The following is a 12369-nucleotide window of genomic DNA, read 5'->3' on the forward strand; positions in this document are numbered from 1 at the left end:
TATGGCTAACCTAAATTTCCCCTCTTTCAGTCTGAACCCATTCCCCTTGCCCTGTCACTCTGATTCCCTTTCCAGCTTCTCCATAGGCTCCCTAATTTACTGGAAAGTTCTGTGAGGACATGCACCCTTCTCCTCTCTCTTTCTGCATGTGCATCCGGGATATATTCATATCCTTGTTCCCTCCTTATTCTTTCCCTTGTGTACCTCAGTTGGGAACATCATCCTCACAACTAACAAGTACTTGTGGATATTTCATGTGGGACATTCCTTGTAGAGGTGCTGTTGCTGGAGCTGCAGGGCACAGTCAGGCTGTTCCACCTGCAGCCCTGCAGAGGCTCTGCGGTCAGCAAGGTCAGGAAACCACCAGAATTAGGAAACACCAGAATTCAGGCCTCTGGCTCAGTGTTGTGCTGGTGCCCTGCTTGCTTGGGAATGCACATGGACACATCAGGGGTTGTTTCCTCTGCATCCCATCCCATCCAACTTGGCTCTGCTCCTGCCCAAGTGCAGTTCTTGTGTTACCCAGCCAGTAAATTAGCAGCTGAAGTAGCTCTTGTTTTGCAAGCCTGATTAAAGTAATAGGTGAGTCTGTCTGTGTTTGAAAGTGTCGAGAAGGCAGGGAGGGTGTCTCTGCCCAGACTCTGTCCTGCCTGCCTGCAAGGAGGATCAGTCACCTGGCAGTGCTCCTGCAGCAAAGCCAGTCACCCTCTCCCTTCTCCCTGCTGGCATGAAGGCATCACCACCAGAAACACCCTGGGCAGGGGCAGAGAGCCTCCAAAAAACGAGTCTGTGCTGCTGAGACAGAAATGCAACTCACACTGAAGCACCAGAGCTCACCATGCTGGCTCGTTAATGAATTTTCATTTCTCTCCCATCTGTTTGTTCCAGCAGAGATTTCCTTTTGCACTGCCAGCAGCAAAGGTAACAGAAGTGCTTTGTTCTGCTCTGTTTTCCCAGGGATCCACCAACGTGGTTTACCAAGCCCATCATGTCAGCAGGACTAAGAGAGGACAAGTTGTTGGCACCAGGGGAGGATTCCGAGGCTGCACGGTCTGGCTCACAGGTATTTTTGTCTGGGTGTGAAAGTGTGGCCTCACCTGTGAAACTCCATGAGTGTGGCTGGCAGGTGGGGATTTGGGATCTGCAGGAAACATCAGAGTTCCCTGCGAGCCGGGAATTGCAAAACATCCCCACGTGGGAATCGCAGACGCACGGTGCTGGCGCAGCGAGATGTTCTCCCTGGCAGCTGCTGCCCATAACTAATGTTTTTATGGATTTCCCAGCTGCTATCAGGCTCCTTTGAACATGTCAGAGGCCCTTGGGGTAGCACTTGTTGTTCCCAAGTGTGTAGCTGAGGAAGCCTTGGCTCAAATCCAGCCAGTCTTTGGCAGGGGAACGTACCCAGGGTTGTCCAAAACACGGATGTTTTCATTCAGGAGTGGTGGGAAGTTTATTGGGACGTGTAGGTCTGCTGTGTTTGAGGCAGCACGAGGCAGTCACCTTGTCTGGAGAACAAACACTCCCAGCCACAGAGCCACACTGGAAGCAATCCCTTACATTTGTTTTGTCACCCTTGTCTTCTGCCTTGAAGTATAAACTCATTGTTTGGGGATTAGGGGCTGCCAGACGTGACAATTGCATTTCTCATTTCTAATATTTAGACAAGTCTGTCTTTTTCCAGTTGTCCAGTTGTTCCTTTGCTTGTTAAATATTGGCATTTTCTTTGGCTGCTGGAGGGTGTTGAAGGACGTGCTTGGAAGGATTTGTAAAGTCATCCTGATTTGTCTTCCTGTCACCTTAGGGTGTAGATGCTGAATTAAAGCACGTTTCTGTTCTGTTCTCCTTCTCAGTTTTGAAAGTGCCCAATCTGCTTTTCTACAGGTTCTGAAGCCCAAAGCCGTACTCAAGTCAACTTCCTTCCTTTTTCTGAGTATTATTTAAAATTCTTGTGTCTGAAAGGTTTGAGCTGGCCTGGCTGATGATTATTGTTTGAAATAAAGGCTCCTAGAGAAGGAGCCTTTGCTGCTGAAGCCCATCCCACTCCACGTGGTTGCAGCAAGAGCCTCTTCTTGGGTTCAGAATGGCAGAGCAGTTGGCTCTTGACAGTGGGAACAGGGGGAGGAAGAGGAAGATGAGGAGAGACCTGGAGGAAGCAGCATCCTTTCAAACCTCCCCTGCTTCCTGGAGCCCACATGTCCCAGCACGAGGGGCACTGCTCCAAAGGTTGGGCTGTGGGTGCTTTTCTTACAGCATTAATGTCACCCCTTCAATAGTAAGGATTGAAAAGAGCTCTGTGAAGGATGAATCCAGCTTGCTTTAGCAAGGAATCAGGTAGGGAACTTCGGGCAGAAGGAGTTTGGCCACAGGTGTCACAGCTGTGCTCTTGTTTTCATTCTCTTGACCTCAACCCTGACCCCTTGCTTTCCTGCTGTCCTGGTTTGAAGGACATGTCTGCTAATGAAGGCAGAAACTTCTCTTTGAAATGGAGAATGTAAATCCCCTTCCTCCAAATTATTATTATAATTTTGAAATTAAGGGGCTCTCAGGCAAAGATATGGGAATTAGGAATAACAGTTCTTTACTAGGAAAATTAAAATAGAAATACAGTATTACAAAGAACAATCCCAACACTGACAGAGTCAGAATCCAAGCTGACACCCCATCAGTCAGTCAGGGTGTTGGCAGCAGTCCCATTCAATGGTGGCTGCATCCTCCTGCAGTGCCAGATGTGGTTCAGCTGAAGCAGTGCTCGTGTAGAAGGGTGCAGTTTTCCTCTGAAGGTCCAGGGATGATGTGGAAAGGTCTGGCTTTCTTCTGGAATCCAATGGAAAGACAGTATCTTGTTGTCCAAAATCTCAGTTTTTATCTAGGTGGGAAAGGCTTGGCTCCTCCCCTGGCTGGAGCATCTCCCAGTGGGATGATGTAATTTTATCAGTCATATAGTGGGACTCAATGTCCCAGCAGCAGATGATATCTCCTGGAGGGAGGATGGGTTGTGGAAAAGATAAAGATGATTGCCCCAGCTGGTTTAAAGATGGCCCATTAGCAGAGGATATGTGCCAGGAGATTAGGGTCACTGCCCCACCCACTTCAACAGATGGTGACAGAATACACATTGCTGGCCACATACTATATTCCAACCCAAAACACTTGCCTCCCCAGGCCTTTCTGGAGCTGGCAAGACAACCATTGGCTTTGCTCTGGAAGAGTACCTGGTGGCTCATGGCATCCCGTGCTACTCCCTGGATGGTGACAACGTCCGGCACGGCCTGAACAAGAACCTGGGCTTCTCGGCGCAGGACCGCGAGGAGAACATCCGGCGCATCGCCGAGGTGGCGCGGCTCTTCGCCGACGCGGGGCTCGTCTGCATCACCAGCTTCATCTCCCCCTTCACAAAGGTATGCTCTGCAGGACCCCAAAGTTCATCCTGCTCTCTCCTCAACTTCTCAGATGACGGTTTATAGAGAGGGTTTCTGTGCTGATTTGGAGGACAGGTGTCTGCCAATTAAGGCAGAAGCTTCTCTTTGAAATGGAGAATGTAAACCCCCTCCCTCCAAATTATTATAATTTTGAAATTAAGGGGTTCTCAGGCAAAGATACGGGAATTAGGAGTAATAGTTCTTTACTAGGAAAATTAAAATAGAAATACAGTATTACAAAGAACAATCCCAACACTGACAGAGTCAGAATCCAAGCTGACACCCCATCAGTCAGTCAGGGTGTTGGCAGCAGTCCCATTCAATGGTGGCTGCATCCTCCTGCAGTGCCAGATGTGGTTCAGCTGAAGCAGTGCTCGTGTAGAAGGGTGCAGTTTTTCTCTGAAGATCCAGGGATGGTGTGGAAAAAGGGTCCAGTTTTTGTGTGGAATCAGTGGAAAGAAGACCTTGGTGTCCAAAATCTCAGATTTTATCTAGGTAGAAAAGGCTTGGCTCCTCCACCTGGCTGGAGCATCTCCCAGTGGGATGATGTAATTTTATCAGTCATGCAGTGGGACTCAATGTCCCAGCAGCAGATGATATCTCCTGGAGGGAGGATGGGTTGTGGAAAGATAAAGATGATTGCCCCAGCTGGTTTAAAGATGGCCCATTAGCAGAGGATATGTGCCATGGAGGTAAGGGTCACTGCCCTACCCAGCTCAACAGATGGTGATAGAATACACATTTCTGGCCACATCCTGTATTGCAATCAAAGACAGTTTCCTAAACCCACCATTGGATGCTCTGTAGGACGCACAACTGTGCACGATCAGTGTTTGGAGGGCAGTGACCTCGCTGGATAAATAAACTCACTGTTGCAAACTGAAGAATAGCTAAGAGGAGTTTAAGATCTCCTTGCCATTAACCCCTCAGAGGCAGACAAGAGTCACAGCAGCAGCAGCCTCTCCTAGAGCACTCCCTGCTCTTCTGGATGGAGATTTGACTGCGATTTTTGCTTCCATAGCTGCTGTTATCAGGCCGGTGCAAGAAGTTCCTTTTTTTTTTGTAGAATCAAGAAATTGCTAAGTTTTGCAAAGACCTCTAAGGTCATCAGGTCTGACTGTTTTGATATAGGGCAGATAATTATTCACAATCTAAAATTCTGCTGTCCTGTCTAACGAAAAGATCTTGAGGTTTTGCATGGGAAAAAATGAAAACAGATCAGCTGTAGATTTTTGCCATTTTTTTAAAGTATCTTTAAAGAAAATGAGTGAAGTGAGATGAAAAACCCTTATTAGAGCTAGTGAACATTTCATAAATCTACAAGAGAGATTAATTTACTTGTGTCAAAGTCCAGGGAAGCTTTTTTTGCTGCAATTCAGATTTTTCCCATCTTTCTTCTAACAGGATCGCCAAAACGCACGGAAAATTCATGAGGCAGCTGGACTTCCTTTCTTTGAAATCTTTGTAGATGCTCCTCTAAATATTTGTGAAAGCAGAGATGTGAAAGGCCTGTACAAAAAGGCAAGAGCTGGAGAGATCAAAGGTATGGAGGAGTGCAATCTTATTTTGCCTTATTTTTGCTTTCCAAAGCTTTGGATGCCTTGTCCTGGCAGTGCCACACACAGGGGTGGGTGTCTAAAGGCCCTTTGTAGTGCACAAGAGGATCCTATTCCCCTAATCTTACTGTCACACGTGTCACTGGTTGTACCCAGCATGGTTGAATGCCTTCCCCCTCCATTGTTTGTACAGTGTTCTTGGCTCTGAGGCACTGATTATCCTATTAAATAAATTTAATTTGGGGGTTAATTGTCCGTAGGGTTCACGGGGATTGACTCAGAGTATGAGAAACCCGAAGCTCCTGAGCTGGTGCTGAAAACAAACGTTGCCTCAGTGTCTGAGTGCATCCAGCAGGTCGTGGAGCTCCTGCAAGCACAGGTGGGTCACTTCTTTGTCACTGTCCCTGGCAGCTTTGGAACCCTGGACTGGGACATTGCCTTTTTGGTGTGCTGTGAAAAGCAGCCTGTTACAAGTGCTGCCTGTCTCTGTCTTCCAGAACATCGTGCCCCAAGGCTCAGTCAAGGATGTTCTGGAGCTGTTTGTGCCTGAGGATAAACTCAGCAGTGTCCGGGCCGAGGCAGAGAAGCTGCCAGCAGTGGAGATCACTAAGGTATTGTCACACACAGGTTCTGACACTATTTAGCTTCTCCAAGGGTGGAAGCTTCCAGGAGGATGTTTCCAGAGGGGCCTGTGCTCCTCTGATGGCCCTGACCTCTTGTGGTTGTGGTTTATGGCAAGCTGAGGTGGGATCCTGACCCTCAGCCATTTTCTGCCATGCCTCCACCCTGTGCTGCAGGGTGTCAGTCTCCTCTGCTATGTCCATACAGCCCCACAAGTTCAAACTGCCAGAGGCCAGGGTTAGATGGGATATTGGGAGCCCCTGACACAGAGCAGCTGTGGCTGCCCCTGGATCCCTGGCAGTGTTCAAGGCTAGGTTGGATGGGGCTTGGAGCAGCCTGGATAGTGGAAGGTGTCCCTGCCCATGGCAGGGGGTGGCATGAGATGAGCTTCAAGGACCCTTCCAACCCAAACCATTCTGGGATTCCAAGTTGTGCTATGAGAGTGTGTGAATCTGGCTTAAAAAGCCCTGAGCTACATCCCCCATGCCCTTTCCCCTTATGAATGTCCTGTATTTGAAGCAAAACCAAATGAGAATGCTGTCTCAGCAGAAGGGAAGGAAAAGCAACCTCTGATCATGACATGGTGGCAGGGGTGTGGCAGGAGTGTGACCCCTTTGGGCTTGTTTTGCAGCTGGATCTGCAGTGGGTGCAGGTGCTGAGCGAAGGCTGGGCCACTCCTCTGACGGGATTCATGCGGGAGGCAGAGTACCTGCAAGTGCTGCACTTTGGCACCCTGCACAACGGTATGCATCCCCTGAGCCCTCCTGTCCTGCCCTGTGACACACACCAGGGCTCCTGAGGGTGGCCAAGGTCACCACAGCCCTGGCTCACAGCTCTCAGGGTGCTGCTCAAGCCTTCCCGGGGTTGTTGTGTCTTGTGCTTGGCTGTACCAGGGTAAATAGAGATGCAAACCCGAAGCTGAGGAAGCAGGGAGGCTGCCAGGCTGAGCTGGAGGTGGGAAGAAGGCAGCTGCTTCTTTGAAATAGGAGCAGAGTCTGGTTTTGCCCCCTCACCCTATTTCCCTGCTTCTCCAACATGGTAGCTTGAAGTAAATCTGATTTATCTATGCATTAGCAGCCTGTTAGAGGTGCTTCATCCCTGGAAGAGGCAAAGAGGGCTCAGGTGATGACCATACACAGCTGAGGCTGGGGCACAGATGTTTCCACCCCACGTTTCTCAGCTGTGCATGCTGTTTCTGTGACTTCACCTGCACGTGGTGTGCTCACGCTGAGGTTTGTAGAGCTGGCAGTGATCTCTGCCCTCAGGGATCTGGGTGAGCAAGTCCCTTTGAGCCTTGAATACCTTCCAGACAATTCTGTGGTCCCACAGAGCAATGATTGCTGCTGTTGCTCAGGTGCAGCAGAGGCAAAGCTCAGGACTGCTCACTTTGCACAGCGGGAGTGTGTGTGGGGGCTCTGCTCCCAGACACACCATAGCCTTTCACCTCCTGCCCAGTGTGCAAACAGCATTCAGAAGCACATGTCCCTGTTATCAGAGCCTCCTCTGTGGTCTTTGAGCTGCCTGTTGTGCCTGGGGAGGTTGCAGGGAGCCTTGGGATGGCCACGTTGCTCCAGAGCCCCGTACTTTGTGCTGGAGGCTCATCCCAGAGTGTATCTGTTTTTGGGGTGCCCCCCCAAACCTGTCTGAGCTCTGTGGGCAGATGTTCAGGCTTTGTAGAGCTCTCTGGGGAGCAGGGACAAAGGCCAGGAGAGCAGCTTTGCAGGGGGATGAGCTCTCCAGAGAGATGTGTGTGTAGCAGAGGGCAGCAGCATCAGTCCCTGGTGCACCCTGTCTCCACAGGGCTCTCCAAACTCAGCATCAGGGTGGTCAGGCCCTCAGGGTGACATCTGAGTGGGAAAGAGAACCCCAGGTACCCTGGACAAGCTTTGGGAAGTGTTAGAGGATTCCATCTGATGGTCCTGAGGCTGGGGTGTGGCACTGCCAAGGAGAGGCTTGAGCCTGCTCCTCCCAGAGCCCTGGGGTGGGTGATGGTTTGGGCAGCTCCCCTGATTTTTGGGGGGCTCTTGTTCAAGCCAATGCTCTGCAGTCAATCCCTCCTGGATGCCCCAGCAGGTGGGTGGTGTGCTTTGTGTAGGGCCACCAGGAAGAGGGGTGGGCTCTGCAGCAATGCCCCAGCAACTCATGACTCTGTTGGGACAGGTGACAGTGACAGTGACAATGGAGGTGTTGGACCACGCTCAGGGTGAGGCTGTGGTAGCACTGTGGAGGACCATGGCCACACCACCAGGAACTTTTAAATGCTTTGAGTCTTGAAATAGTCTCTGTAATGTGCCCCTGAGTGTTAATGATCTTAATTATGTTTGTGTTCTCCCAGGAAAGAAGTGCTTGGGAGCTGGTATGTATGGAACTGTTCTCAGGCTCTGCACAAATTACCTCGACTGAAATTCTTTTTGGCTATAATTTTTTGAGATTTACAAAAAAAAAAAAAAAAAGTTGAAATTATTATGAAATTATTACAGCCATGGCTTGTTTATGATCCAGGCATGATGACATGGCCTGGCACACCCCATGTCCTAAGGACCAGCCTGCACAAAGATCCCAGTTGTGTAATTTTGTAATTACATGCACTGGAGTGATCTTTTGTTACCTCTCCATCCTGCATTTGGAAATGGAGCCTGAAGATCCCCAGTTTCAGCAACATTTGTTGGTTTCATAATGCAGCTTTTTTTTCCTGTGCTGGCTCCACTGACTGATCACTATTAACATGATTTAAATGTATGAAGTTGATATTGATTAGATCCCACGTGAATATAATTATGATTATTCATGAAAATTGCCAACTGGCAGATGAATGATACCCAGTTGTGAATTTAAAGTAAATGCAAATATTTTAATAAGAATTAATGTAAAAATCTATATCATAGTCAAAATCCTCAAATTAAGACTCTCAAGGGTCCAAACTGATTTCAGTCAGATCAGAACAAATTGAATCAGTGATTTGTTTGTTACTGGAAACCCATCAAAGAGACTGATTCTCTGGTATTTACACTGGAATATCCAAGGAGAAGTGGGAGGACCTCAGTGGGAGATTGGGAGGCTTGAGTTAAAACCAGCATGATTTCAAGCTATTTAGGAATTACAGTTATGAAATTAGAAACTGTGTGTGCACTTACAGACATACAGAGGACAGATTAAACATGGGCAGTGCAGTGATGTAAAGGAGGAATAGCAGTATAGAGAAAGCCAGAAAAAAAAAAGAGAAAAAAAGAAAAAAACTCCCAAATTAAAACTGAGTGTGGTGGAAGAGGCAGCCCAGGAGATGTGCAGGAAATGGGGTGCTCCAGGGAACACCAGACTGGAGCCATCTCCATAGGGGTGCTTCTCCTGGCGCAGAAGGCATTTGCCAAGCACATTTTTCAATTATCCAGGGTTGCATTTTGCAAGCAGATCTAAATTTCTCACTTTCACAAGCAGCTAACGAAGAAGAACCAGGGAAAGGGAAGAGTGCAGGAACTAATGAGATGCTCCAGGTGTCCTGGAGACATTTCCAGACCTTAGATAAGGAGGTTTTATATTCCACTATCGCCACTATTTATTAGCAGCGCAGAGAAAACTGCTGCAAGGACTGAATTTCCACAAAAAGCTCTGTATACCGCTCTCCTGGAGCTTGTTGGAATTCCTGTCCATGCAGGAGGGTGTTCAACCCTTCCCCTTTGAGGGCTGCAAGTCTAAAGTGTCCAGTTAAGACCGGACACTTAAATTATTTTCACTTTTAACCCAACAACCATTCCCCCGCGAGCCACCACGCGGGATTTCCCGTCCAAAAATCCTGAGCGGCGGCCGGAGGGCGCTGAGCTCCCCTCCCCATGTCCCTGCAGACGGCGTGGTGAACCTGAGCATCCCCATCGTGCTGCCGGTGTCGGCGGAGGACAAGCAGCGGCTGGAGGGCAGCGCGGCGCTGGCGCTCGGCTTCCAGGGGCGCCGCGTGGCCGTGCTGCGCCGCCCCGAGTTCTTCGCCCACAGGAAGGAGGAGCGCTGTGCCCGCGTCTGGGGCACCACCTGCCCCCGCCACCCCCACATCCAGGTGGGTCTGGGTCATCCAACTGTCCCGGTTTGAAGGACAGGTGGCTGCCAATAAAGGCAGAAGCTTCTCTTTGAAATGGAGAATGTAAACCCCCTCCCTCCTCCAAATTGTTATAACTTTGAAATTAAGGGGCTCTCAGGCAAAGATATGGGAATTAGGAATAACAATTCTTTACTAGGAAAATTAAAATAGAAATGCAGTATTACAAAGAACATTCCCAAAACACTGCCAGAGTCAGAATCCAAGCTGACACCCATCAGTCAGTCAGGGTGTTGGCAGCAGTCCCATTCAATGGTGGCTGCATCCTCCTGCAGTGCCAGATGTGGTTCAGCTGGAGCAGTGCTCCTGGAGAAGGTGCAGTTTTCCTCTGAAGGTCCAGGGATGATGTGGAAAGGTCTGGCTTTCCTCTGGAATCCAGTGGAAAGATGGATAACTTGCTGTCCAAAATCTCAGTTTTTATCTGGGTAGGAAAGGCTTGGCTCCTCCCCTGGCTGGAGCATCTCCCAGTGGGATGATGTAATTTTATCAGTCATGCACTGGGACTCAATGTCCCAGCAGCAGATGATATCTTCCTGGAGGGAGGTTGGGTTGTAGAAAAGGTAAAGATGATTGCCCCAGCTGGTTTAAAGATGGCCCATGAGCAGATCATATGTGCTACAGAGATAAGGAATCACTACCTCACCCGGCTTCAACAGATGGTGATAGAATCCACATTTCTGGCCACATCCTCTTTTGCAACCCAAGACAGTTGTGCAGCCTCGGGGTAAAAGGTGTCTCATAATCTGAAGGTCATGATCAAAGGTTTGATGCTCACAAGGGACGCTGCTTTATCACATTTTATCTTTTTTTTTCTCTTCTGAGAAAAAGTAGTCGCTATTGAATGCTCAAGAGATACTATTTCATGTTCAGATTCAGATGTTTATTAATTCTTGTCTATGTTACAATGAGTTCTACAGCACTTCTAGCTAACAAGCTAAAAGTGTCAATGTATCTCTCTCTCTACAAGGCCTTTTAAGCCTGAACTTAAATTTAATAACAGACACTTAAATTATTTTTACTTTTAACCCAATAACCAATCACCCGTGACCTGCAATGTGGAATTTGCTATCCCATTACAAAAGTATCACATAGAATCATGAAGAAGGTGAAGAAGAAAGAAACCTCTGCCCTAAAAGCTCCATCTTGCCTTCTATATATTACTGTATTATAAAACCTTAAATTCTAAATTTTCCACCTTGTGATATTACGCACTTCTATTCAAACACCCATGATCTTAGTTCTATCACTCAATTTTGGAAGCCTTCTCCATGGCCTCACACTTTCCAAAGGAAACTGGGAGAGGGAGGAGTGTGCTATCCCCTTTGCACTGAAGGTGTGTGTAATTCCCAGATGGTGATGGAGAGTGGAGACTGGCTGGTTGGTGGAGACCTGGAGGTCCTGGAGAAGATCAAATGGAATGATGGGCTGGACCAGTACCGCCTGACCCCGCTGGCTCTCAAGCAGAAGTTCAGGGAAATGAATGCTGGTGAGTGCCCTGGGTGACAGCAGTGACAGGACTCTTCATGAGTGCCCTGGGTGACAGCAGTGACAGGGCTCTTCATGAGTGCCCTGGGCGTTGGTGTGATCCATGACTTGTTCCAAGCTCTCAGCAATTCCAGCCAATTCTGGCTGCTCCCAAAATGGGGCTGTTTACAGGGGTGGGCAGTAAAGGGGACTCAGGGCACAGCCCAAAAAGTGCCACAGGGGCTCCTAAGTTATGGGCTGTGTCCTGAGTGCTCTGAGGGCTGAGCATCCTGCTCATGTTCCCCTGGCAGGTCAGATCCTCTCTGCACTGACATTCTCAGCTTTCATTCCTGGGGCACAGTTCAGGTGTCTTTTCCCAGCTCTCTGTCCCATAGAATCCCAGAATGGTTTGGGTCAGAATGACCTTAAAACTCATCCCATTCCACACGCTGCCAAGGGCAGGGGCACCTTCCACATTCCCAGGTTGCTCCAAGCCCCATCCAACGTGGTTCCAGCAGGCTGGCAAGGGTCAGACACCCACCCATGTCTTGGGGAAAGAGCGTTGGCCCTCCTCAAGGTGTCACTGGGCTTGGGGAGGTGACAGATCACCCAAGACATCAGTGAAGGCGTCCTGTGCTGTGCACAAACACTGTGGGAGAGCTGACAGCTGAAATCAGCCCCAAAGGAAGGGAGAGCAGTGAAAACAACCTGGGCTGGGCTGTGTGTGTGTGTGACACACATGTGGAGACAGCACACACAGGTCTCTCATGGCTGAGACAGGGCACACAGCTCTCTCCTGGCCCTGTGGAAGCTCAGAGTGAGGGAATAAGCCCTGTGACCCCCCCACCCTTCCCTTCCAGACGCCGTCTTCGCCTTCCAGCTGCGCAACCCGGTGCACAATGGGCACGCGCTGCTGATGCAGGACACGCGGCGCCAGCTCCTGGAGAGGGGCTACAAGAACCCTGTGCTCCTGCTGCACCCCCTGGGGGGCTGGACCAAGGATGATGATGTCCCTCTGGAGTGGCGCATGAAGCAGCACGCAGCCGTGCTGGAGGAGCAAGTCCTGGACCCCAAGTCCACCATCGTGGCCATCTTCCCCTCTCCCATGCTCTACGCCGGCCCCACGGAGGTAACACAGCCCTTTGCTGCTCAGCCTGTCCATGGGGGTTGTGCTCCCAGCCTGCCTGTGCAGCTCTGGAAAATCTGGGAAGGGGGATGGAGCCGT

General features: G+C 49.5%; 1 protein-coding gene across 1 annotated transcript in view; it reads left to right on the plus strand.

Moving 5' to 3' along the window:
• PAPSS2 (3'-phosphoadenosine 5'-phosphosulfate synthase 2) overlaps positions 1–12369 on the plus strand; it is a 28239-nt gene that overhangs the window by 12342 nt on the left and 3528 nt on the right. The window contains exons 2-10 of the mRNA XM_079312519.1: positions 958–1063; positions 3163–3398; positions 4824–4962; positions 5236–5354; positions 5473–5586; positions 6228–6339; positions 9436–9641; positions 11031–11166; positions 12005–12273. Of these exons, the coding sequence (XP_079168645.1) occupies positions 958–1063; positions 3163–3398; positions 4824–4962; positions 5236–5354; positions 5473–5586; positions 6228–6339; positions 9436–9641; positions 11031–11166; positions 12005–12273 (1437 nt within the window). The remainder of the gene's footprint in view (positions 1–957; positions 1064–3162; positions 3399–4823; positions 4963–5235; positions 5355–5472; positions 5587–6227; positions 6340–9435; positions 9642–11030; positions 11167–12004; positions 12274–12369) is intronic.

Source organism: Erithacus rubecula (genome assembly GCF_903797595.1).
Source record: "Erithacus rubecula genome assembly, chromosome: 9".
NCBI lineage: Eukaryota > Metazoa > Chordata > Aves > Passeriformes > Muscicapidae > Erithacus > Erithacus rubecula.